At 46.9% G+C, this 27,971-nt stretch overlaps 1 protein-coding gene across 4 annotated transcripts in view; it reads right to left on the bottom strand.

Annotated features, from left to right (window-relative positions):
• The window catches only part of pald1a (phosphatase domain containing paladin 1a), a 204,554-nt gene that overhangs the window by 67,134 nt on the left and 109,449 nt on the right, over positions 1-27,971 (bottom strand). For all 4 annotated transcript variants that reach the window (XM_078428424.1, XM_078428423.1, XM_078428426.1 and 1 more), the window contains exons 15-18: positions 26,428-26,625; positions 22,881-23,021; positions 20,200-20,271; positions 18,400-18,540 (exon numbers count right to left, since the gene is read on the bottom strand). In XM_078428424.1, coding sequence (XP_078284550.1) covers positions 18,400-18,540; positions 20,200-20,271; positions 22,881-23,021; positions 26,428-26,625 — 552 coding nt within the window. The remainder of the gene's footprint in view (positions 1-18,399; positions 18,541-20,199; positions 20,272-22,880; positions 23,022-26,427; positions 26,626-27,971) is intronic.

Here is a 27,971-nt window from a genome sequence, read left to right as displayed (position 1 = left end):
CTCTTCCACCACCTTCTCTGGCTTCCAAATTCTCCCAATGAGGGGACTCGAGGTTGACAAAGATATCACAAAGATCTTAACCCAAGGTTTCCCAAACGTCAGTGGGGAGGGTTATCCATTTCCCTTTGTGATATCATGAGAGGTAGAGTCATAGAGGGGAGATACATTTCCTCCCGGTGGATGCAACAAGGACTACAAACCATCATGGCTGCCAGCAAAAGACTACAAAACCCTGCCGACACTGATTGCTGCCCAGCTGAACCAGATGAGCTGATTGCCTCAGTGAGAGAGCTAAAAGGGAAGGGAAGCAGTATATTTAAAGAGAGAGACAACGACGGGAGAGGGAGAGGGAGAGAGGGAGAGAGGGAGAGAGGGAGAGAGGGAGAGAGGGAGAGAGGGAGAGAGGGAGAGAGGGAGAGGGAGAGAAGCAGTGTTTGAGTTATATTTTGTAAGAAGGCAGCAAGCTACAGTTTTGATTTAACTACCTGTTTTGGTTTTGTGCACCTGTCTGCAAACAATTAAGTTTACCTGTTTTTGGAAAAGACTAAATATATGGAATTTAAGTTTGAAAACAAGAACTTTTCTGTCTTCATTTCTGGCACCCACACATCCCAACCTTCAAGAGAAAAGCTCCCGACCTCTCAAAACATCACACCTTGGACAAGCGGTGCCAGCCAGGTAGAGGATATTGGTTTATTTATACTTCAGTTGGAGTTGGGGGATATTGTGGAGGTACTTCTCCACTGCTTTAAGGTGCCTGTTACAGATAGTCCACACCTCAAAAGTACATCTTAGGGCAAGAACTAGTGCTGCTCAGAGAAGCATGAGCTTTGAGATCTTGATATCCAATTTTGTTTTCTGTTGGCCAGGTGGTGCCATCACACCATTTGCCAAAACCAAATACTTAAACATAATAGAATTGTTTTTTTCCCCATTGGAGCCTGGAAGTTTGAATAGCTCTAAACTTTTAATACACAAGTCTTGGCTCAATGCAATTTTGTCCTCATTAGCTAAACAACCCGTCAATGTTATTTGAGGTCAGCTAATAGGCTCTGACGTAAACGCTCGACATCACCCCCTGGAATCTCCAAAGCGATCCGTGCTGTTCCTGTCTCAGCCTTCCTTGGAGATGACCTGGCATTCCCTGGCGACTCACCACCCGAGACGTTCTCCTCGACAGATCTCCCAGGGGGAAGGCGAATAACCTTCCCTTCCCACATTCTGAGAAATGGAAGAAACTTGTTGGAAAAGCTGGCAGCAAATTCTCAACACTCCTGCTGTTTCATTGGCAACATGTGTGCCCAGTTAATAATAAGAATGTGATCAACAATGGTCTGAGGCCTTGGAACACGAAACGGTCATCAAGGACAAAGAGCAAACTCCGTTGGGCTCGAGACTGTTATTCAGGTAACTTTATTTCCTTTCACCAAGACCAGTCAGTCCATAAGTAAACTGTACACGTTATTCCACAGGTTCAGCAACCCTGGAATAAAGGTTATGCCACGTATTAGATCAGTATCAGAAAGGAGAGGGTTCCCTCGTCTCACCTTCGGGCATTTGATCCAGAGATGGACACAGCTCTTTTAAATACTTGAACGCTTTTGAGGGTTTCTGCCCCCACTAAACATTCAATGAGCCAGTTCCAGGTTCCTGGCATCTTCCTGCTGAAAAAAACTCTTCTGCATCTACCTTCCAATTCCTCCATTATGTTAAATATATGCTTCCTGGATGACTTCAGATCCATCAAGTGTCGATGAAAACAAAAATAGTTGCACGTACAAAAGTTGCATTTATTGATCACCTCTGTTCTGAAGTTCAATATAGTTTCTAATTGGGAGATTACTTGAGAAGGGCAGTCACATGGGACAAAAGATCTCACTTTGCCCAATTAAATTGGGTCAAACACATTCTTGATCATTTTCTGTGCCTCTCCTCTGCCAAACTTTGGGTTAAACTGAGATTCAGTGCATTTCATTCCAAAGCTTCCTTGCTGATTTGCTTATGATATTTTACGTGTGACATTTCCACAAAAGCGACTGGAAATGATTCCGTCACTGGTTGAAACAGCATCCGTTTCATGGAACTGAACTTCTTACCTTCATTCACCTCCACCCAAGGCAATTCCCAAAAAGCTTAGACCCTACTCTCTACCAAAGACAATGGAGCAGAGCAAGATAGACCACTCGACCCTAAAAAACGTAGTATGTAATGACACCATTTTAGTAGGCAGAAACGTGCAGAAACATTTAAAAAGAAAAATAACAAAAATCTGTGAATTGTTAGATGAGTTGTATTCTGCATTTTGATGGTATCATCACACATACTATTCCCCCAAAACACTGATTACACTACGAGAGGCATAGCGAACGGCGGGTTTTGCTTACTAAAATGGGGGACGTTACGCTCCTTTCCGTATTAAACTTCAGTATAGGCGATTTTGACGGAGTGGTTTTTATGGTATCATCACAAATACTGTTCCCTCAAAACACTGATTACACTGCGAGAGGCATAACGAATGGCGGTAAAATGGCGGACATTATGCTCCTTTAGATTTTAGATTTAGAGATACAGCGCGGAAACAGGCCCTTCGGCCCACCGAGTCTGCGCCGCCCAGCGATCCCTGCACATTAACACTATCCTACACCCACTAGGGACAATTTTTACATTTACCCAGTCAATTAACCTACATACCTGTACGTCTTTGGAGTGTGGGAGGAAACCGAAGATCTCGGAGAAAACCCACGCAGGTCACGGGGAGAACGTACAAACTCCGTACAGACGGTGCCCGTAGTCAGGATCGAACCTGAGTCTCCGGCGCTGCATTTGCTGTAAGGCAGCAACTCTACCGCTGCGCCACCATGCCGCCCTTTGCTTACTGCACTTCAGTATAGGCGATTTCGACGGAGTGGTCCATCATGCTCCTCTAGTATCTACCGTGCCCTGATATCTGCTAATGTTTCCCCAAGTCAAATCCCCTTTCTGTGTAACAGCCAGTATGTATCTACCCCAGTTACAAACCAACTCTCTGGAACTACTTTGGATTTGTTGTAATTAATGGTGACAAGTTCAGATTTGGAATGCCCTGCCTCTGGCTGCATCGAACAATGCAGTCAATACAATGAGCAGGCTGCACGAAAACGACCCAATGGTGAAAGCAATTGGCCAGAGTACACCGAGGACATCGGCCAATCGTGCAATGTCATGCCCATATCTGTATTTACAGCTCCTTGTTAACTCCCTGGGCATGAGCACTTCTACACCATGCATGCCTGTGATGCCTCGAAGTCATGTTCCAGCACCTGCAGCCATAGTACAGACACTCATTACATGTAGTTTCCAAGTGCTCCAAGCAACAGAAAGAGTTATTATGGTTATTATGAGCAGAGTTTGCCACAATCAGTTAACCCCTAGTGTACAAACTTCAGAAGATGCAGTCAGAGTGGAAAATGTCCCTGTAAATGTGAGACAAACAGCATCACAGTAAAGGGACACAAAGTGCTGGAGTAACTCAGCGGGTTAGGCAGTATCCCTGGAGCACATGGATAGGTGACATTTTGGGTCAAGACCCTTCTTCATACTGATTGTGGGGCAGGAGGGGCAGGAGAAGAATGCTAGGAGAGGAGAGAGGCAGAGCACAGTGCGGCAGGTAATGTGGGTGTAGGCGAGAAGTGGGGGGATTGATAGGCAGATGGATGGAACAAAGGCCAGAGATCGGAGAAAGGGAGATCAGCAGGAATCACAGAGGGGGAGCAGTGAGTGAGGGTCTCACAGAACTCCCGGAGAGAGGAGGAGGACTTCTTCAAGTTAGGCATACCTTGAGGAGATTTTGCAGTGGGAGCAGTCAAAATATTTATTTTAGTTAATTTAGTTTTAGTTTAGTTTTCGTTTATTGTCACGTGTACCGAAGTACAGCGAAAAGCTTTTGTTGTGTGCTAACCAGTCAGCAGAAAGACAATACGCGATTACAATAGAGCCATTTGTGGTGTACAGATACATGCTAAGGGTATAACGTTTAGTACAAGGTAAAGTAGGTACCGATAAGGTAGATAGTAGTTCAGGACTGCTCTTTGGTTGTGGTAGGATGGTTTGGTTGTCTGATAACCTTGGTTTCCAAGTTAGGAAAAGGGGACGTACAATGAGATCTGGGTGTCCTAGTGCATCAGTCACTGAAAGGAAGCATGCAGGTACAGCAGGCAGTGAAGAAAGCCAATGGAATGTTGGCCTTCATAACAAGAGGAGTTGAGTATAGGAGCAAAGAGGTCCTTCTGCAGTTGTACAGGGCCCTAGTGAGACCGCACCTGGAGTACTGTGTGCAGGTTTGGTCTCCAAATTTGAGGAAGGATATTCCTGCTATTGAGGGCGTGCAGCGTAGGTTTACTAGGTTAATTCCCGAAATGGCGGGACTGTCATATGTTGAAAGACTGGAGCGACTAGGCTTGTATACACTGGAAGTTAGAAGGATGAGAGGAGATCTTATCGAAACGTATAAGATTATTAAGGGGTTGGACACGTTAGAGGCAGGAAACATGTCCCCAATGTTGGGGGAGTCCAGATTAAGGGGCCACAGTTTAAGAATAAGGGGTAGGCCATTTAGAACTGAGATGAGGAAAAACTTTTTCAGTCAGAGAGTTGTGAATCTGTGGAATTCTCTGCCTCAGAAGGCAGTGGAGGCCAATTCTCTGAATGCATTCAAGAGAGAGCTAGATAGAGCTCTTAAGGATAGCGGAGTCAGGGGGTATGGGGAGAAGGCAGGAACGGGGTACTGATTGAGAATGATCAGCCATGATGACATTGAATGGTGGTGCTGCCTCGAAGGGCCAAATGGCCTCCTCCTGCACCTATTGTCTATTGTCTATAACAGCTAGGAAGAAACTTTCCCTGAATCTTGAGGTGTGCGTTTTCACACTCCACATGCCCGATGGGAGAAGAGGGCCAGGATGCGACCCGTCCTTGATTACGCTGACTTTTACTGAGCGATGCTGAAAGCAATCTGATATGAAGAATTCATATCCCAAGCAGTGCCAGAAGAGAGTCACCCACATAAACGCGACCTACTCTGCAAAGTTCCCACTCACATTCCCAGAATGATGGCAAACGACCCGGTGATTGTTGTGATTGCATTTCACTCTGGGAAAAAAATCCATTTTCAAGACACGTAACGTTGGAAGGAATGTGAACAGATTTCTTTGTCAACTCTACATTTCTCTGAAGTAATGTGCGTAACCCGAAAGCGAGCTCAAAAACCAGCAGAGTTCGAATGCAAAGAAATCCCAGAGCATGGAATTATACGCAGCTCGTGTGACAAAGGATGCAGAACACGTCGAGCAATTCTGAGTTACAGCTACATGAAAGGCGTTAAAAGCAGGAAACCTTTTTCTGAGGCGGTGCCAGTTTTAACAGCTAGCTGCCATGCTTTCTGAAAATAGTAACTCGTGATGGGAAGAAAAAGTATTTTTATCAGCCCAAGGATCTAAAGACTCTGCAGAAAATAGCCCCATTGTATCTCAGAATCCCATTAAATGTTGTTCAGGGCTGAGGTAATTCACTGACGAGGGTGAAGGGCCACATATGGGAATGACTGACCTACCGAGACACACAGTCATCAAATTAGGAGTGCCACAGAGGAAGGAACTTTGTTCTTAACTAAAAATCAAAGGCAATGGGAAACCTTCTTGGGCAGATACAGTAAGTGGGGGAGGGGTAATGGAACAATTTATCCTTAGTTCAATGATATTTTCTTTCTTTACCTCACCCCTTCCTCAAGAAACTCTGGCTTTCATCTTCCAAGGATTCGGAGGTATCAAATAAGATTTGACATTTCCTGGCTTTTCCCCTGAAATCCCCCAGAGCTGTTCCCACAATCACCGAGTTCTGAAGGGAACTATAAATTAGTTGGCTACTGCAGCTAAACGCAAGGAGACAGTTCTCAGTCTAATCAGTTACCAGATCACTTTGAAAGTACCTCAGGTTTCAGGGTTGGTGGAAATTAATGCACAATTCAAGAGGGAATGGGGCCACTTTGGGGAAAAAAACACGTGGCGAAGACTGATCTTCCCTCCTGCTTCCAAGTTCCATTGGCCCACAACTCCCTGGATGATTACCCCTCTTATCTTAACCATTAGAAAATCCCATTCCTTCTCTCCGGAGATGCTGCCTGTCCCACTGAGTTACTCCAGCATTTTATGTCTATCTTCATTGGAAAATCCTGATGTGGCTCAAGTTTGCCCCTCCGGCCTCCCCTCTGGTCTCTACAGTCAACCCATCGCTCTGCTTCAAACCCATATATCCGTATGCTGTGGAAGACGGCCAATCGGCCCATCAAGTCTCTGACAGTTGATAAATAACGCCATTCCCTCACCAGTTTTCACGGTAACCTTTCTCTTATTCCTTAACCTTGTACAACCCACACCACATCGGGAGCAATTTATATTTCCAGGGAGAAATAACCATCCCAGGGAGGAAATCAGAGCAACCGGGTGAAAAAATGTCACAGGGAGAATGTGCAAATTCTGCACCGACAGCACCCATGGTCACGATTAAACCCTGGCTGCCATAGCTGTGAGGCAGCAGCTCGACAGTTGTACTGCTGTGCAGCCCCAAGGCAATATATTGGCTCTCCGCAGGGTCCCACAATAATGTCAGGTCCAGTAGCTAATTTATAACACCAAGTTGCAGAGGTCATTTGGCACGTCACCTGCCACCTAATCTTCCTAGCGCTATATTGCGTTTCTTTCTCAGTGCGCTCAGTTTCAAAGTCAAATGCAATTGCATTTATACAGCATCTTTGTCTTCATAGGAACATGACCAAATGTCTTCTACAGGTGCAATGCAGAAAGCATTCTATTGGGATTCATCACAGCCTGACTTGGCCACAGCACTGCCCAAACGTTGCAGAGTTGTGGGTGTCGTGCAGTCCGTCACGCAAGACCCACCGTTCAACTCAATGTACACTCGCAGTGCCTGCACAAAGCAGCCAACATGATCAATGAGCCTTTCGAGACACACTCTCACTCTCTCTCTCTCTCTCTGTCCCTCTGTCCCTCTGTCCCTCTCTCTCTCTGTCTCTCTCTCTGTCTCTCTCTCTGTCTCTCTCTCTGTCTCTCTCTCTGTCTCTCTCTCTGTCTCTCTCTCTGTCTCTCTCTCTGTCTCTCTCTCTGTCTCTCTCTCTGTCTCTCTCTCTGTCTCTCTCTCTGTCTCTGTCTCTGTCTCTGTCTCTGTCTCTCTGTCTCTCTCTGTCCCCCCACCTCCCTCCCTCCCTAGGAGATAGATTTAAACTTTAAAATGTGAATAACTTAAAAAATATAACACCGATTTCAATAAAACTACTTGCATTATCGCTAAAGTGACAATGGTGAGCAAGGTGGGCCTAAAATTGTCGCGCTATCGAGTACCGTTTTGGCTGAAGTTCAGTCACAAACAAGATAACAAACGAGAGCTTTAGTATATGATGGTGATTGTATATACATTGTGCAGTCACTACCTTTAGTGTTTTCTTTTATCGTTCCCTTGCCCACAAGGGGATGCAAACAAGAATGGTTTCAAAATCCGAGTTGCAGTCATAATCAACTTATACAAGAGCCAGCAGCTAATCATAACACTGCTCTAAACCTAAGCAGTTAAAACTTTGGTTGCAGTTAATAAAATTCTTAAAGAAAAAAACCCCAAGATAGAACCAGCTGTTGGGTGTGTGATATTTGTATTCAGCAACGCTACAAAAGTCGGTTCGGAGCCAATCACTTCAGGAGGCTGCTTTTCCAGACACACATCTGCAAGCGGTACAAGAGGCGGAGGTGACTTCAACTGTGTCTGGCCCCGAGTTATATTTTGCTTCAAAATCCCCACAGGCTCACTCCCTTCAAAATGTAGTCTCTCACCAAATACTTTCTGTAACGAGTTCCACAAAATCTATGACGTGAGTAGAATTACTAACACAGCAGGTCAGGGAGGAATGATCGCGCTCAAGGGCACTTTTGCACATCATCAGGTTTTCTTTCCAGTACTGACGATGGGAATCAAAGTTAGAAACATAGAATATAGGTGCAGGAGGAGGCCATTTGGCCCTTCGAGCCAGCACCGCCATTCATTGTGATCATGGCTGATCATCCACAATCAGTAACCCGTGCCTGCCTTCTCCCCATATCCCATGATTCCGCTAGCCCCTAGAGCTCTATCGAACTCTCTTTTAAATTCATCCAGTGAATTGGCCTCCACTGCCCTCAGTGGCAGAGAATTCCACAAATTCACAACTGTCTGGGTGAAAACGTTTTTTCTCACCTCAGTTTTAAATGGCTTCCCCTTTATTCTTAGTTGTCTCATTGCAGCCAAGAGTCAACCCAAGTGGCCACAGAAGGTTGCTGTGCTGAGACGGTGCTGTGCTGAGAATCTAGTGTTCAACGCCACGAATGTAGGAGAAGGTTCTGGTGGAAGGTCGGGACATCGCATGACGAAACGTGGAGTGTGCGCGTTGCCAAATGGCAATCTAAGACACGAGGAGGTTGCAATAGCACTGGAGTAGGTGCAAAGGTAAACAAGAGTGTTACCAGGAAACCCAAGGAATCGCAGATGCTGGATGTTCAAGCATAACACAGAAGACTAGAGGTCATGCAGCATCTGTGGGGGGAATGGACAGATGACGTTTTGGATTGGGACCCTTCTTCAGACTCAGGGCCGTCTTAACGCATGGGCCTGATGGGCACTTGCCCGGGGGCCCACGAGCAAAGGGGCCCCATGCTGATCTGTGTATGTTAAGTGACTTGCAATAAATAAATACTACTTTAAAAATGTAGGTTCAATAAGTGCTTTTTTCGCAACATTTTCGGTCACTAAGTGCTTCTCACAGCGATCTGTAAGTGCTTTTCGCAACAATGTAGCACCCTAAGTCCATCGCTAAGTGCTTTTCGGTAAGTGCTTTTCGCTGGCACGACAGAGGGGGGCTGGTAGGGAAAGGGGGGTGGGGGAGAGTAACGGTAGGGGCCCCAGTACACTGCTTTGCCCGGGGGCCCATAATGCTGTAAAAACGGCCCTGTTCAGACTGATTTATAGTGGAAATCTGGAAAGGAGAGATAGGGGTGAGACAAATCCTAACAAGTGACAGATGGATACAAATAGGGGGGGAGGGGATTGGGATTGGGATGGGGATGGCAGATGGCAGATGGATGGACAAATGGTAAGGAGACAAAAGGATGTCAAATAAGGAGAGAAGGTGAATGAAATGAAAAGCCATAGAGGGGGATATAAGCGGAAGGGGGAGAGTGGGGGATTGGAGAGTGGGGGAGGGGTGGAAGGGGGAGAGTGGGGGAGAGGAGAGTGGGGAAGAGGGAGAGTGGGGAAGGGGGGGAAGGGGGAGAGTGGGGAAGGGGGAGAGTGGGGAAGGGGGGGAAGGGGGAGAGTGGGGAAGGGGGAGAGTGGGGAAGGGGGAGAGTGGAGGAGGGGGAGGGAGTGGGGGAGAGAATGGGGGAGGGAGTGGGGGAGGGGGAGGGAGTAGGGGTGGGGGAGAGTGGGGAAGGAAGAGAGTGGGGAGGGGGGGAAGTGGGGGAGGGGGGGAAGGGGGAGAGTGGGGGAGGGGGAGGGAGTGGGGGAAGGGGAGAGTGGGGAAGGGGGAGAGTGGGGGAGGGGGAGGGAGTGGGGGAAGGGGAGAGTGGGGAAGGGGGAGAGTGGGGGAGGGGGGGAAGGGGGAGAGTGGGGGAGGGGGAGGGAGTGGGGGAAGGGGGGAGTGGGGGAAGGGGAGAGTGGGAGAGAGTGGGGGAAGGGGAGAGTGGGGAAGGGGAGAGTGGGGGAGGGGGAGAGTGGGGAAGGAGGAGAGTGGGGAAGGGGGAGAGTGGGGAAGGGGAGAGTGGGGGAGGGGGAGAGTGGGAGAGAGTGGGGGAGGGGGAGAGAGTGGGGAAGGGGAGAGTGGGGGAGGGGGAGAGAGTGGGGAAGGGGAGAGTGGGAGAGGGGGAGAGAGTGGGGGAGGGGGAGAGAGTGGGGAAGGGGAGAGTGGGGGAGGGGGAGGGAGTGGGGGAGGGGGAGAGTGGCTTTGGGGCCGTAGGCATCATCTGCCTCGCAGGAACCTGGTTCATGGCCACTTTGCCAACTTGCGAACAGTTTGGGTTATGAACAGTTCTTGGGAATGGAAAGCTGCTAAAACCTGGGGACAAGCTGCACAATATCATGGGAGGTCTGGAAAGTGTGAACAGGAATGATCCATCCTCCTAAATGGAAATCAATACTAACTTGACAAGGAGAATTATCTTCTTGTGCATTGCAATATTTCTTTGAGAGGAGAGTAACCATGGGAGCATTTAAGTTCATTGGAAGGAAGATGAGAGGGAAGGCGAGGACAGACATTTCCCTCATTGGTGATGAAGGTCTGACAGGGTGGTCCAGGCAGAAAGTCTTGCTACATTTACAAAGTACGTGGATGTCCATTTCAATATCCATCACTTACAATCTGAAGAAGGGTCTCGACCCGAAACGTCACCCATACCTTCTCTCCAGAGTTCCTGCCTGTCCCGCTGAGTTACTCCAGCATTTTGTGTCTACCTTCCATCACTTATAAAACTACTGACAACCACAGGGCATGGATTAATCTGAAGACCACTTACGCCCAGCAATTTCACAATGGGCAGAACAGCATCCTTCCTTGAGTATGTTCTGATATTGATATATATATATATATATATATATATATATATATATATATATATATATAGTGTAAGAAAATAACCTCAGATGCTGGTACAAATCGAAGGTATTTATTTCACAAAATGTTGGAGTAACTCAGCAGGTCAGGCAGCATCTCAGGAGAGAAGGAATGGGTGACGTTTCGGGTCGAGACCCTTCTTCAGACTGATGTCAGGGGGGCGGGACAAAGGAAGGATATAGGTGGAGACAGGAAGACTGGGAAGGGGAGGGGAAGAGACAGGAAGATAGAGAGAGAACTGGGAAGGGGGTTCTCCCTATATCCTTCCTTTGTCCCGCCCCCGACATCAGTCTGAAGAAGGGTCTTGACCCGAAACGTCACCCATTCCTTCTCTCCTGAGATGCTGCCTGACCTGCTGAGTTTCTCCAGCATTTTGTGAAATATATCTATATGTATATATATATTATATATATATATATATATAGAATCCATGCCTAGAAATTAATCTACAGTCAATAAAGCACGTTATCATTGCACAGAAGTCAATGGAGTGGACTTTGAAAACAGAATAACAAAAGCTTGTCACTATACCTTGGCACACATGACACTAAACTGAATAAGGAGTCCTGATGCTAATGAGTGTGCCCAACCAAGGATAAATCCACAGGTAACAATAGGTTAGGTTTTTCAAGAAAATACCTACAAATGGGAGCACACTTGGATTTTTGGACAATATTTTTTTCGCTGCATTTTCTGCATTGTAGCCTCCAGCTTTACGGTTAAGACTAGTCTTAACACAGCTGGAATTCTATAATTTTTAAACAGTTATTGGAATATCCTTTCCTAGAAACAACCATTGTTGTGATTAGTGTGGTTTTGAATTCCAGTAAATGCTTACAGTCACCGAAAGTTTATATTTCATTAAGTGAGCTCCAACATTTCTGGGCCAGCTAAGCGCTATAGGGCTGTTGCAAAATAAATGGTGTCAGATTGTGGGACAATCTGTTTATGTGGTGTGGGTTGAATGATAAATATTGGCATGGACATGGGACGCATTTCCTTGCTGTTATTCAGAGCAGTGGATTGGCATCTTTCATTTCCACCAAGAAGGCAGTCAGACGACGGTCTAACCTTGGCACAAGAGGCTTCAGATGCATCTGCACCAAGCAAATTCCTACTTGCAGCAGGAATCTAGCAAGAAACGGGGAGCAGCTGGAGTAACTCTGCAGGTCAGGCAGCATCTGGGGAAGGAAATGAACCTTTTGTGTTGAGACCCCTTCTCGACTGAAAGAGTTGAGGAGGAGTAGTAGTAGTCAGTGTAAAGTGGTGGGGAGGGCGGGCAAGAGATAGGGACACACAGGTGGGTAAGGGTTGTTCTTCACAGGGCAGGCATGTGCGGAGTGAAGGATGGAACTGGCGACACAGACTGGGAAAGGATTAGCGGAGAGACAAAGGCTGGAGATTGTGGACTCTGATAGGAAAGGAAGGCGAAGAATGGAACTGAATGAGGTGCGGTGGTGACAGATGGGGAGCAGAGGGAAGGGAGAGTAAGCGGTCGTGGGGGAGGATGAGGGAACGGACTGAGCAAAGGGGATGAAATAGTATGATCGGGACTGGGGAGTATGGTAAAAAGAAGGGAGCGTGTGAGAGGGTTATAATCTGCCTGGGTAGTCTACAACACAATGGCAAGAAGATTTCAATCTCCAATTGCAGGTAACCTGCACCCATCAGCCCCTTTCTCTTTCCTCTTATCTCACATGGTCCTCTCATACACACCCTTCTATTCACCTTAACACCCATGCCTCTCGCTCCGTTTCATATATCATATCATATATATACAGCCGGAAACAGGCCTTTTCGGCCCTCCAAGTCCGTGCCGCCCAACGATCCCCGCACATTAACACTATCCTACACCCACTAGGGACAATTTTTACATTTACCCAGCCAATTAACCTACATACCTGTACGTCACACTTACCCCACACACCTGATTCCCCTGGATCCCCCTCCCCTTCCACTGTTCCTGCCTGCCCCCACCACACCTCATGCGGTCCATTGTTTACCTTCCTTTCCCGTCAGATTCCCGAATCTGCAGCCCTTTATCCCCCTCCTAGCCTGTCGCTCCCTCCAACAATCCCTCCGCAATCTGACTTCTCTGCTAATTCACCCACCACTTGCCAACTCTTGCCACCCCCTCTTTGTCATGATTTAATGTGCCATTGTAATAATAGAGTCACATCAGCCTTTAAATATTTGTCTCAATGATGTGTTCCGATTTTGGGGGGATAAAAAAATGTCTTGAAACGGGCTTCACTGGGCAAGCCAGCATTCACTGGCCATCTCCATGTGGACTTTCCTACACTGATTCAGGGGAACGCGGAGACAACAAATTCTAACACTGTTGCTGGAGAGCGGTGCTTGGACTTGCAAACGTAGACTCAGTTTGGGAGGGAGAACGTTAAAGCCAGTTCCTTGCTGATTGATTGTTTCATCTTACAACCTGCATTCTTGTAGGACCCAAGATTCAGAGACGGTACATTCAAATCCCATTGCAGTAAAGTGTAAAGAAGCACTTTACTCTGTGCTAAGCACAGAGGGGTGCCCATGCAAGTGGTACTAATTGAAGATGATAAAGGGAGTTCTTACCATCAGAACTCTGCCACTAAATAATTAATCCCATTGACAAATATAGTGTCTTTAATTCTGGGTGGCCATCTTAACAATACTGAGTCGATGAAGAAATAGAATAGACAATAGACAATAGGTGCAGGAGGAGGCAATTCGGCCCTTCGAGCCAGCACCGCCATTCAATGTGATCATGGCTGATCATTCTCAATCAGTACCCCGTTCCTGCCTTCTCCCCATACCCCCTGACTCCGCTAACCTTAAGAGCTCTATCCAGCTCTCTCTTGAATGCATTCAGAGAATTGGCCTCCACTGCCTTCTGAGGCAGAGAATTCCACAGATTCACAACTCTCTGACTGAAAAAGTTTTTCCTCATCTCAGTTCTAAATGGCCTACCCCTTATTCTTAAACTGTGGCCCCTTGTTCTGGACTCCCCCAACATTGGGAACATGTTTCCTGCCTCTAACGTGTCCAACCCCTTAATAATCTTATACGTTTCGATAAGATCTCCTCTCATCCTTCTAAATTCCAGTGTATACAAGCCTAGTCGCTCCAGTCTTTCAACATATGACAGTCCCGCCATTCCGGGAATTAACCTAGTAAACCTACGCTGCACGCCCTCAATAGCAAGAATATCCTTCCTCAAATCTGGAGACCAAAACTGCACACAGTACTCCAGGTGCGGTCTCACTAGGGCCCTGTACAACTGCAGAAGGACCTCTTTGCTCCTATACTCAACTCCTCTTGTTATGTTACGGGAGGCAAGTATCATTGGGATATTTTATGTTAAAGGTCAACTATGATCCTGCTAAATGGTGGAGCAAATGCTGGGCTCTTGCTTCTGCTGCTTATGTTCACTCTCTCTACCTGTCTCTCAAGTCTACCTTTCAGTCCAGACTTGTGCCCACCTCTACTGCTCTGTACACAGCGAGACTGATCGTGTTCGTAAAGCTCCAATGACGTTTCACTACATTAAAGAGATAATACAAATGCACCTTGCTGTTATTAAATCTCCGTACACAGCATTGACTACAACTCAGAAGTAACTCATGAGCTGTAAAGTCATTTATAATGACCAAGGATGTAGAAAACATGGTGTAATGGAAAGCCTTTGTTCTTTTAGGTGTGTAGTCAAACTTTGAAGGTGATTTTGGAATTCCAGGAGCCACTTCATTATTACAGAAAGGTTAATGTGAAAGGAATCCAAGTGCAAGTTTTAAACAATACACCAAATTGCCTCATAATATATTCAGCAAATAAAAACATTCTTTCAGCTATTTTATTTCTATTTGTCTTTTTTTCACTGTGTTCAATACCAATGACTGAATACCCCAATATTAAGGGAGGGGAAAGAAAATTTAATGCATAATTTGCTGCCTGTAGTTCATGATTTGCCATCGTGCCTAAAAGTGAAAACTCAAAAGACATTTGGATAGATATACGATTTAGATTTAGATTTAGAGATACAGCGCGGAAACAGGCCCTTCGGCCCACCGGGTCCGCGCCGCCCAGCGATCCCTGCACATTAACACTATCCTACACACACTAGGGACAATTTTACATTTGCCCAGCCAATTAACCTACATACCTGTACGTCTTTGGAGTGTGGGAGGAAACCGAAGATCTCGGAGAAAACCCACGCAGGTCACGGGGAGAACGTACAAACTCCGTACAGACGGCGCCCGTAGTCAGGATCGAACCTGAGTCTCTGGCGCTGCATTCGCTGTAAGGCAGCAACTCTACCGCTGCGCCACCGTGCCGCCCTATATGGATAGGAGTCAAACGCAGACAGGTGAGACTAGTGTAAATGGGGCATCTCGGTCAGCATGGGCAAGATGGGCCGAAGGGCCTGTTTCCATACTGTACACTCGTAACAGCCAAACCGGGTGCCATCCAACCGACAAGCCCTGATGTGCACTGCTAAATACAGCTTCATGGAAGAAAATGACAGAGAAAATCTGCAAGACAGGAAGTGGCCAATTGGCCCATCGTGTTCTGCTGGTAGAAAAAAAAAGATACGACCCAATCCCACCCTCCAGACAGGGCCCATACCCCAGCAGTCATCACCCGTCAAGCACACAACTCAATGCTGTTTGGTCATGCCCAGGGTTTCTGCTTCCACCACTGACCTAACAACCTCTGGGTGAAACACAGTTCTTCTCATCTCTCTGCTGCTTATTTTGAATTCATGGTGCTGGGTTTTAAACTCCCACACCATGCAGAATAGGTTCATCCTGTTTGCTTTAGAAAGGCACTTCAGTTAATGCAGGTACATAGAGTAAGTTTCTCCACAGGCAACTCTGTTCCAATTTTTGTCTTTAAATAGCCTCAATCTGTCCAATCTTCCCTCTTAGCCTAGATTTTCCATATCTGGCAACATCTTCAAACTCCGCTGCACCCTGACCAATGTAAACTGAAGAAGGGCCTCGACCCAAAATGTCACCCATTCCTTCTCTCCAGAGATGCTGTCTTGTGTCTATCTTCAGTGTAAACTTATCTTTCCTTTCATTTCATGATGGCAGTAGTTTAGTTTTACAGATACAACATGGAAACAGGCCCTTCGACCCACCGAGTCCACACCGACCAGCAATCCCTGCACATTAACATTATCCTGCACACACTAGGGACAATTTACATTCATACCAAGCCAATTAACCTACAAACCTGTACGTCTTTGGAGTGTGGGAGGAAACCGAAGATCTCAGAGAAAACCCACGTGGTCACGGGGAGAACGTACATTCTCCGTACAGACAGCACCCGTGGTCGGGATCGAACCCAGGTCTCTGGAGTTATAAGCCAGCAACTCTACTGCTGCGCCACCGTGCTCAGACCTACACTCAGTCGGTGTTGGGTCTGTTATAAGATTTGGTCCTGAACAATAACAATTGCACTTCTTCATCTGCACTGACATGCCAATGCATGCATGCAACTCCATCAAACGTACAAGGCACCATCAATATTTTTGTTCGCAGCATGTGGACTGTGTAACGTCACCCCCGCCCAACAGTGAAAGCAGTCTGCAGCCCAACCAAACATCAGAAAGCCAGTAAAAGTAGCCTGTGGCAAATTTGTAGTTCATCTTCACCCCATGGGATAATTTCCAGGGGCACAGATGTTCAGATAGCACTTGAATAAACAAAGATGGAGAGCAATTACTAGCCAATGGGAGTTTAATGACTGTATTGCAACCAGTCCAAGAAAACATGCTTCTGTTAAAACAGCTCCAACTGCTGCCTTAACTCTTGCTTTATTTGTCCTGCTCAGTTTGAGCTGGAACAAAAGTGTGAGGTTATCCACTTTGGTGGTAAGAATAGGAAGGCAGAGTATTATCTGAATGGTGTCAAGTTAGGAAAAGGGGACGTACAATGAGATCTGGGTGTCCTAGTGCATCAGTCACTGAAAGGAAGCATGCAGGTACAGCAGGCAGTGAAGAAAGCCAATGGAATGTTCGCCTTCATAACAAGAGGAGTTGAGTATAGGAGCAAAGAGGTCCTTCTGCAGTTGTACAGGGCCTAGTCGCTCCAGTCTTTCAACATATGTCAGTCCCGCCATTCCGGGAATTAACCTAGTAAACCTACGCCGCACGCCCTCAATAGCAAGAATATCCTTCCTCAAATTTGGAGACCAAAACTGCACACAGTACTCCAGGTGCGATCTCACTAGGGCCCTGTACAACTGCATCTTACCACCATTCCACCTCTCCCTCAGCGTTCCTTCCCCAAGGAACCCATTCACCTTCTGTATTCATTTAAGCCGTTCACTTCCCTGACTTGTGCCTGCAGTGTCAGCACTTTGTCCCCATCACACCTTTCATGTCACTTTCTGCTCGCCACAAACACACCAACCTTCCAAACAGAATGCTCATATTCAGTCACAAAACCACAGTCCTTTTGCCAATTATGTTTTGGAAAGAAACAAGTGCAGCTTCGTCCTTCGCATGGGGCTGTTTACAGGGAGTAAATACCTGGGCAAAGGCAAGTCCAGGTCACATTGTCACTCCCCCTGTTACTCAGAGGCAGCTGGTTTACAAAACAGAGTGAGTCCACCATCTAGTGGCGAAATCCAGTAACAACACTTGGGTAGAAATTCACACATAAAGCACAGGTTTTATACACTCGACCCTAAATGGAAACAAAATCGATCTCTCAGAAAACAACTCGGCCCTTGAAAGGTGCACTTAATGCAGAGTGAAATCAATGCGATGGCTCATCATGTTCTCCGTTATATTTATATATTGGCACATCATATTATCCAAGGACCCAAAAAGTCTTTCCAGGTGAGACAGAGGTTCACCTGCACCTCCTCCAACCTCATCTATTGTATCCGCTGCTCTAGATGTCAACTTATTTACATCGGCGAAACCAAACGCAGGCTCGGCGATCGTTTCGCTCAACACCTTCGCTCAGTCCGCCTTAACCAACCTGATCTCCCGGTGGCTGAGCACTTCAGCTCCCCCTCCCACTCGCAGTCTGACCTTTCTGTCACGGGCCTCCTCCAGTGCCATAGTGAGGCCCACCGGAAATTGGACGAACAGCACCCTCATATTTCGCTTGGGCAGCTTGCAGCCCAGCGGTATGAACATTGATTTCTCCAACTTTCGATAGTTCCTCTGTCCCTCTCTTCCCCTCGCCATTCCCAGTTCTCCCACTCTCTTCCTGTCTCCACCTATATCCTTCCTTTGTCCCGCCCCCCTGACATCAGTCTGAAGAAGGGTCTCGACCCGAAACATCACCCATTCCTTCTCTCCTGAGATGCTGCCTGACCTGCTGAGTTACTCCAGCATTTTGTGAATAAATACCTTCGGCTCATCATGTTCATCACTGTCAGCCACGCAGTCCTTTACAAATAATGCTGCAAGGAAGACACAAGATGCTGGAACTTTGTGCGAAAGATGAGGGGCTGCAGAAACTCAGCCGGGCCGGGCAGCGTCTGTGGAGGAGCCTTCACCCTTTGCTGCAACGACCCAGCCTAGTGTTGCCTCCACTAACACTGGTTCCAGGGAACACAAGGGTTGAGCTGCCGGCCACTGTTCAACCACATGCACTTGCAATAGATGTTCTCGTCACACCCACGGGCAGAATTTTGATTTGCACTCAAGCGGCAGATTTCTCCGATCACCAGGTGGTTAACCTGGTGCTGGGATGGTGACCCACCTGCCTGTAAGTGCAGATGATGATTTCCCGCAGGTGGTAATGCATGGGGGTCATGGTCTCGCTCACGGCATCCAGCGCCAGGTCCACCTCCCTCTTCATTTTATGCCCGTCAGGCAGCAGTCGAACGATTTGCATCACAACCTGGGAAAGCAGGCGTTCAACATTAACGTTAAAATTCACATGTCTAGTTTAGTTTGGAGATACAGCGCGGAAACAGGCCCTTCGGCCAACCGACTCTGCGCCGACCAGCGATCCCCGCACACTAACACTATCCCACACACACACACACACTAGGGACAATTTACATTTATACCGGAGCCAATTAACTTACAAAACTGTACGTCTTTGGAGTATGGGAGGATCTGGGAGCAAACCCACGCAAGTCACGGGGAGAACGTACAAACTCCGTACAGGCAGCACCCGTAGTCGGGATCAAACCCGGTACTCTGGCGCTGAAAGGCAGCAACTCTCCCAAGCCACCATGTCTACAGCTGGAAAATTTGCCTCTTCAATGTTGAGGTAAAACGACTGGAGGACATAGCATTACGTTGAGAGGAGGGGAGGGAGTTTAAAGATTTACGGGTTAATTTTGTGTGTACACGCACGTCTCCTCCACCCATTGTAACTCTCCAAACTCCATTGTAACTATCCTCCACCCATTGTAACTCTCCTTCACCCATTGTAACTCTCCTTCACCCATTGTAACTCTCCTCCACCCATTGTGACTCTCCTCCACCCATTGTGACTCTCCTCCATCCATTGTAACTCTCCAAACTCCATTGTAACTCCACCCATTGTGACTCTCCTCCATCCATTGTAACTCTCCAAACTCCATTGTAACTCTCCTCCACCCATTGTGACTCTCCTCCATCCATTGTAACTCTCCTCCACCCATTGTAACTATCCTCCACCCATTGTAACTATCCTCCATCCATTGTAACTCTCCAAACTCCATTGTAACTCTCCTCCACCCATTGTAACTCTCCTCCACCCATTGTGACTCTCCTCCATCCATTGTAACTCTCCAAACTCCATTGTAACTCTCCTCCACCCATTGTAACTATCCTCCATCCATTGTAACTCTCCAAACTCCATTGTAACTCTCCTCCACCCATTGTGACTCTCCTCCACCCATTGTGACTCTCCTCCACCCATTGTAACTCTCCTCCACCCATTGTAACTATCCTCCATCCATTGTAACTCTCCAAACTCCATTGTGACTCTCCTCCACCCATTGTGACTCTCCTCCACCCATTGTAACTCTCCTCCACCCATTGTAACTATCCTCCATCCATTGTAACTCTCCTCACTCCATTCTTGGGGAGAGTTACAAAGATTCCTGAACTCTGAGAAAACAAATGACCTTAAATGGTTTTAAAATTTAATTTAAAATAATTTAAACGGGTGACAACTTATTTTTAAAGTCGTAACCACCACTGATATATTCTGCCACAGAAGGGAGCCTGGAAGACCCTAAGGAAACTCAGTGGTGTAGAAAACAACTGCAGATGATGATTTAAATCGAAGGTAGCCACCAAATGCTGGAGTAAATCAGCGGGACAGGCAGCATCTCTGGGGACGTCTGAAGAAGGGTCCCGACCCGAAATGTCACCCATTCCTTCTCTTCAGAGATGCTGCCTGTCCCGCTGAGTTACTCCAGCATTTTGGGTCGACTTTTGGGAAATTCAGTGGTAGATATTGTGAATGTTATGGATGGGAGGTTTGTGAACAGTAACTATTCACAAGAGCCTTGAGTGAACTTTGAAATCATGTCTAGCTGACGAGGTGGTTTTCACAAACCTCAAATTCTCCCTTTGTGTATTTGGCATCCGGCACGCTCACAAGTTCATCCTCGGTGTTTTCAGGAATACCCTGAAATAAGAACAGGAAACAGCATGAGCAAGCGGTTCGTTTGCTGCTTAAATCAGTGCTGAACACAGTGTAAAAGTGTGAAGGGAGAGATGTCCTTAAAACATCCCAAGCCACAAGAAAAAAAGGGCAATGATTAACTTCAGGTACGATCAAGTTGGCGTGCAATTTCAAAATGCTATTTTCCCCTCGGCTACCTATAACTCAAAAGGGAAACATTTTTCCTCTGTTATCCAGTTATTTGACCAAAGACAGCTGCACACACCAACGCTAGCTTTCAATAACTGTCTAGCCAGTGCTTGTTCCATTCGACAGAAATCGCTCCACTGCCTTTCCGTTTTTATATTCATCCCCAGGATGTTCCCAATATGTTCCAGTATTAGGGAAGGTATTTGCACAGTGCTGGCGGGTAGGAACGCCAGGACTGGGACCCACAAGCAAGGAATGTTGAAAGACTGGAGCGACTAGGCTTGTATACACTGGAATTTAGAAGGATGAGAGGGGATCTTATCGAAACGTATAAGATTATTAAGGGGTTGGACACGTTAGAAGCAGGAAACATGTTCCCAATGTTGGGGGAGTCCAGAACAAGGGGCCACAGTTTAAGAATAAGGGGTAGGCCATTTAGAACTGAGATGAGGAAAAACTTTTTCAGTCAGAGAGTTGTGAATCTGTGGAATTCTCTGCCTCAGAAGGCAGTGGAGGCCAATTCTCTGAATGCATTCAAGAGAGAGCCAGATAGAGCTCTTAAGGATAGCGGAGTCAGGGGGTATGGGGAGAAGGCAGGAACAGGGTACTGATTGAGAATGATCAGCCATGATCACATTGAATGGCGGTGCTGGCTCGAAGGGCCGAATGGCTTCCTCCTGCACCTATTGTCTATTGTCTATTGAATGAATGGTGAAACATTTACAAATCAGGGCGGCATGCATCATGGAGCGGACTGTAAGTCAAGTCAAGTCAAGTCAATTTTATTTGTATAGCACATTTAAGAACAACCCACGTTGACCAAAGTGCTGCACATCTGATTAGGAAAAAAAAAAGAAATATACAGTGGCAGTGGGGTCTTTAATTCTCTGGTGATAGAGGTTACAGAATCAGGAATTGCAGGAGCGGTGGCGAACGATTGCAGTGAAGGTTAAAAGATCTTCTTTGTCCCGGCTGGTGTTGAATTTCTTGGAAAAATGGAAAATATTGCATCAACTTTTGGTGTGCCTTGTAATACGCTGGAATGCTTTGGAGAGAGGAGGTGAGGGTCGTGTGACGGTCTTACTGTGGACAACGCGGTCAAAACTTAACTCTCTTGTGAAAAGAGAAACAAGGAATCGCAGGTGCCGGTTTACAAAACAAAGTGCTGGAGTAACTCAGCAGGTCAATCAGCATCCCTGGAGAACATGGATAGGTGGTGTTTCAGGTCGGGACCCTTCTTCAGACATTTTATTTTGGTTTTCTGAATAGGTCTGGCAAGCACCAGATTGCATTAAACCACTACATTAAAATAGAAAAAAGCAAAAAGCAAATTGACAGACCAGATGCCAAATTCAGGCAGAGCAAAGTTGCTTAAAGTCCCTCCTCACAAACGTCTGGGGCCTGGCGTCCAGATTGAAAGAGCTGGTCCACAGACTAGTGAAAGAATTAGCTGATAACATCCAACTCACATAATCGCAGGTCAGACTGCTCTATCCTGGGTTACGTGCAGGGCAGAGTCACCAGGTCAGCAGAGGGACGCACGCGGGCAGGCGGGACCAGCCCTGGGGATCTCAACATTTGACTGCAGACCCAACCACTTCTCATGGCAAAAGGCAGAACACGACGTTCAGTAGATACCAGGTATCACAAAATGCTGGAGTAACTCAGCAGGTCAGGCAGCATCTCCGGAGAGAAGGAATGGGTGATGTTTCGGGTCGAGACCCTTCTTCAGTTACTCCAGCATTTTGTCCGCTGAGTTACTCCGGCATTTTGTGACCTTCTCTCCAGAGATGCTGCTTGACCCGCTGAGTTACTCCAGCATTTTGTGACCTTCTCTCCAGAGATGCTGCCTGACCCGCTGAGTTACTCCGGCATTTTGTGATACCTTCGATTTGTACCAGCATCTGCAGTTATTTTCCTTCGGTAGATACCAGGAAACTGGCGGAAAATCATGGCTAAAGGCATGGGGGTTCTGTTGAGCTGTGGTGTTGTCCGGTCCTGTAGCCATTGCATTCATCATTTCTTGATAACACGTGGAGCGAATCAGATTGCTAAAAGTTACGTGGTCGCATTAAGAGTCTCAGGAAATGGTAGAGATGGATCATTCACGGAACATTTCACAGGACCACACCATGGTCAGAGCTTGACAAGGAGGCCAGCTATCCCTCTGACTCTGTGCTAGCTCTGTGTAAGAGCAATCAGCTCGGCTAACCTCCGTGCCCCTGGAATTCAGCGGGTCAGGCAGCATTGAAGTTACCCATCAAGCTCTCTTTTTAATGCCGCAATTGGTCGGTTGAAAGATGCAGCATGGAATCAGGACCTTCGGCCCACCATTGAGCACCAGTTCACACTAGTTCTATCTTTTCCCACTTTCACGTCACACAGCCATCAATGACCTGGTGACCATTGTACCAATCACCAACCTTGATGTGCCAGAAAATGAGCACAGCGATCACCATGGCCGTTGTTGTCCTGCCTTTTCCATTGTGGCAGTTAATGGCAACCGCTGAACAGGAATCTTCTGTCAAAACCATTTTTATGGCTTCCATCAACTTATCAAAGTCCTCGAGAGAAATCAAAAATTCAGTGATTACTTTAATGAGAAACATCTTATGAATCCAAACAGAAGTTCTCAACGTTTATATTACAAAAGCTTCTGTTAATTATTATCCTTTCTTGAATTGAAATGCCATGCCATGTCTAACATTGGGCATTTTGTGGTGCCCATGATCGTGCAGAAACCTCTGTGCTGGAGTAGCTCAGCGGGTCAGGCAGCATTTGAGAAGGACATGGAGACGTGAAATTTTGGGTCAATATTCTTCTTCAGACTGAAGAGGAGACCCGACCCAAAATGTCACCTATCCATATTCTTCTCAGGTGCTGCCTGACCCACTGAGCTACTCCAGCACAGAATCTTCTTTTGTGAACCATCTTCTGCAGTTCCTCTCCTCGCTTCTACAATGGCCTGCGTATTCCTGTGAAGAATGTCTTTCCAGGTGAGACAGAGGTTCACCTGCACCTCCTCCAACCTCATCTATTGCATCCGTTGCTCCAGTTGTCCACTTATTTACATCGGCAAAACCAAACGCAGGCTCGGCGATCGCTTCGCTCAACACCTGCCCTCGGTCCGCGTTAACCAATCTGATCTCCCGGTGGCCGAGCACTTCAACTCCCCCTCCCATTCCCAGTCTGACCTTTCTGTCATGGGCCTCCTCCAGTGCCATAGTGAGGCCCACCGGAAATTGGAGGAACAGCACCTCATATTTCGCCTGGGCAGCTTGCAGCCCAGTGGTATGAACATCGACTTCTCCAACTTAAAGATAGTTCCTCTGTCCCTCTCTTCCCCTCCCCCGTCCCAGATCTCCCTCTATCTTCCTGTTTCCACCTATATCCTTCCTTTGTCCCGCCCCCCTGACATCAGTCTGAAGAAGGGTCTCGACCCGAAACATCGCCCATTCCTTCTCTCCTGAGATGCTGCCCGACCCGCTGAGTTACTCCAGCATTTTGTGAAATAAATACCTTCGATTTGTATCAGCATCTGCAGGTTATTTTCTTATACTATATGTACTATGAGATCAGTCTGCTCTACAACACTGCCCAGAATCCTGCCATTTACGGTGAAGGTGCTGTCCTGGTTTGCCTTCCCAACATGCAGCACCTCACATTAACCTGTGTTTGCTGTGCCACTTACCTACAGGAGGGGTAATTTACAGTGGCTGATTAACTTTCCAATCATGTCTCTGGGCTGTGGGAAGAAACCAGAGCACCCAGGGAAACGGACAATGTGGAAACTCTACACACCACCACATATCAAGGTCGAACCTAGATCGCTAGAGGGCGCCATAGTAACTGCCGAGCCTCAATGCCTCCTAAGATGATTAAAAGTAGCCACAAAATTGCCGAGGATGGTTGCACGTGGCATCACTAAGATTAGCAGGGGACCCAAAGAGGTTTCACCAAAACCATTTCCCACGTTGAGATTTAATAGGACCAAACTGTTTCATTTGTCTGCTTCAGAAATAAAGTTACTCAACACTTGCATGTCAAAACACCAACACACAAATACAAGGCAAGTCCACTGCCCCTGTCTGGGTGTAAACAGGTGTCCATTGACTGGATGGATCAATGATGGATCAATGATGGAGAATGGTCTATTTCCCACAGCAGCCAGAGTCAAGGACAGAAGATGCAAGGCAAAGATGTTCATGGCTCTGTCTCTGTCTATAAGATTATTAAGGGGTTGGACACGTTAGAGGCAGGAAACATGTTCCCAATGTTGGGGGAGTCCAGAACAAGGGGCCACAGTTTAAGACTAAGGGGTAGGCCATTTAGAACTGAGATGAGGAAAAACTTTTTCAGTCAGAGAGTTGTGAATCTGTGGAATTCTCTGCCTCAGAAGGCAGTGGAGGCCAATTCTCTGAATGCATTCAAGAGAGAGCTAGATAGAGCTCTTAAGGATAGCGGAGTCAGGGGGTATGGGGAGAAGGCAGGAACGGGGTACTGATTGAGAATGATCAGCCATGATCACATTGAATGGTGGTGCTGGCTCGAAGGGCACAATGAAAATGACATAAAGTACAAAGGGAAACATTTAACTACACCCTGCCACCTCCTCAAAATAGGCGGTCAAGTTAGTCGTACACAAACTTCCCTTAACAGTTCCGTGTCCTTGGTTAAGCTGTGCTTGTCTAAATGAACAATAGACAATAGACAATAGGTGCAGGAGTAGGCCATTCGGCCCTTTGAGCCAGCACCGCCATTCAATGTGATCATGGCTGATCATTCTCAATCAGTACCCCGTTCCTGCCTTCTCCCCATACCCCCTGACTCCGCTATCCTTAAGAGCTCTATCTCGCTCTCTCTTGAATGCATTCAGAGAATTGGCCTCCACTGCCTTCTGAGGCAGAGAATTCCACAGAAGTCACAGATTAAAAGATTATTTATTTACTTGTTTGTATTTATTTTTATTTTTATTACACCTGTTGATCGTTTGGTTAATATCACAGTTACAGTAGTCAATTCATAGGGGGTACGAGAGGCAAGGTTTACGATGAGTGACACCCTTGTTTAGGGAATATGTGAACTATTATTACCAATGAGGAAGTAGTTTTTAACCATGTTCATAACAGACATGAACAGAAGAGAATATACGTGAAAACAGGTGTAACTGAATGTGTATCTCCTCCATGTTGTATGTGTTCTGTACTATGTGTGTTGAAGAAATGTTTTAAAAAGTGAGTAATAAAAGTCAAAAATCACAACACGTATTGCCCACTGTATACAACTAACAATCAATTAAGCACATTAGATGATTCGGCACTCTGGGTTCAAGGTTATCCCATTTTCCTATCCTCTCCCTACACGCTAGGCACAGTTTACAGAGGTCAATTAACTGAGGAAGCTAGATGTGGCCCTTGTGGCTAAAGGGATCAGGGGGTATGGAGAGAAGGTAGGTACAGGTTACTGAGCTGGATGATCAGCCATGATCATATTGAATGGCGGTGCGTACAGGCTCGAAGGGCCGAATGGCCTACTCCTGCACCTATTTTCTATGTTTCTATGTTTCTACAAACCCGCATGTCGTTGGGATGTGGGAGGAAACCGGAGCTCCAAGTGGAAGCCCACGTGGCCACAGTGAGAACGTGCAAACTCCACACAGACAGCACAGCACCCAAGGTCAGGATTGAGCATGGGTATCTGGCACTGTTGAGGCAGCAGCTCTACCAGCTGCACCACAGCTAGACACGAGAGTGTCTAGATACAAAATGGTAAGCTGGGCACCAACGTGAAGCAATAACGCTGGGGGTCGCTAGCTTCGGACTGCAGGGGAGGGGAGAGCTAAATGCCACCATGTAGGGCACTGTGGCATCAGAACAAACACCCGCTGCCTCTGGCTTTACCCCACCAAAGGGACACTTTCTGTAGCCCGGTCACGGCCCTCTCCCAACTATAATATCCCGTAATAATTACCGTTTCTCTGGGAGCACCACAGTCGAGGATGGGAATACGTCTGTAAACCAGGCCTTGATGGGAAGCTTTAAGCTGGTTGAAAATCTCCTGCATGGTGAGGCAGCTCTTAAACAGTTTCATCTGCTTCTCCCGGCCAGCCCGCACTTCGAGCAACTTCTGCGATGCCAGGATCTCGTTTTTAAGGCTGCTCTCTAGTTCCTTCGAGAAAAATAAAACCGGGCAATTAACGAAACCCAGAAATATATTCATCTGCTTTTCATTTGATGGGAGCCTTTAAGCTGGCTTTACCCCATCAAGGAGACAGACTGCTCATCCCAAACACAAAGCAGTGGCTTCTTTTACTTTTTGCAGTATGGACATTGCTAGCAAGATAAGCAACCCATCCCAGACTGCCCTGGAGATGTGGTGGCCAGTTGGCCTATTGAGACGCTGTGGCCAGTCTGGTGCAGTGCTCCGGCAGTGCTGTTGGACGGGAAGTCCCGGGGGCAAGATACAGTGAAGAAGAAAGACCAGCAATATATTTCCAAGTCAGGACAGTGTACGACTTGGGGCGTGCAGCATAGGTTTACTAGGTTAATTCCCGAAATGGCAGGACTATCATATGTTGAAAGACTGGAGCGACAAGGCTTGTATACACTGGAATTTAGAAGGATGAGAGGAGATCTTATCGAAACGTATAAGATTATTAAGGGATTGGACACGTTAGAGGCAGGAAACATGTTCCCAATGTTGGGGGAGTCCAGAACAAGGGGCCACAGTTTAAGAATAAGGGGTAGGCCATTTAGAACTGAGATGAGGAAAAACTTTTTCAGTCAGAGAGTTGTGAATCTGTGGAATTCTCTGCCTCAGAAGGCAGTGAAGGGATACTGATTGAGAATGATCAGCCATGGTCACATTGAATGGCGGTGCTTGTTCGAAGGGCCGAATGGCCTCCTCCTGCACCTATTGTCTATTGTCTATTGTCTATTGACTTGGAGATGGACCCAAAAAGCCAGAGTAACTCAGCGGGACAGGCAGCATCTCTGGAGAGAAGGAATGGGTGACATTTTGGGTCGAGACCCTTCTTCAGACTAGTTAGGGAAAAGGGAATCGAGAGATAAAGATGATGATGTAGAGAGATATAGAACAATGAATGAAAGACATGCAATAAAGTAACAATGATAAAGGAAACAGGCCATTGTTAGCCTAGAAGAAGGGTCTCGACCCGAAACGTCACCCATTCCTTCTCTCCCGAGATGCTGCCTGACCCACTGAGTTACTCCAGCATTTTGTGTGTACCTATTGTTAGCTATTTGTTGGGTGAAAAACGAGAAGCTGGTGCAACTTGGGTGGGGGAGAGATAGAGAGAGAGGGAATGCTTGAAGTTAGAGAAATTAATATTCATACCACTGGGCTGTAAGCTGCCCAAGCAAAATATGAGATGCTGTTCCTCCAATTTGCATTTAGCCTCACTCTGACAATGGAGGAGACCTAGGACAGAAAGGCCAGTGTGGGAATGGGAGGGAGAATTAAAGTGTTTAGCAAGCGGGAGATCAGGTAGGTTC

This window comes from Rhinoraja longicauda, chromosome 35 (genome assembly GCF_053455715.1).
Source record: "Rhinoraja longicauda isolate Sanriku21f chromosome 35, sRhiLon1.1, whole genome shotgun sequence".
NCBI lineage: Eukaryota > Metazoa > Chordata > Chondrichthyes > Rajiformes > Arhynchobatidae > Rhinoraja > Rhinoraja longicauda.
Note: the sequence above shows the minus strand (reverse complement) of the source record. Positions and strands in the feature narration are given on the sequence as shown.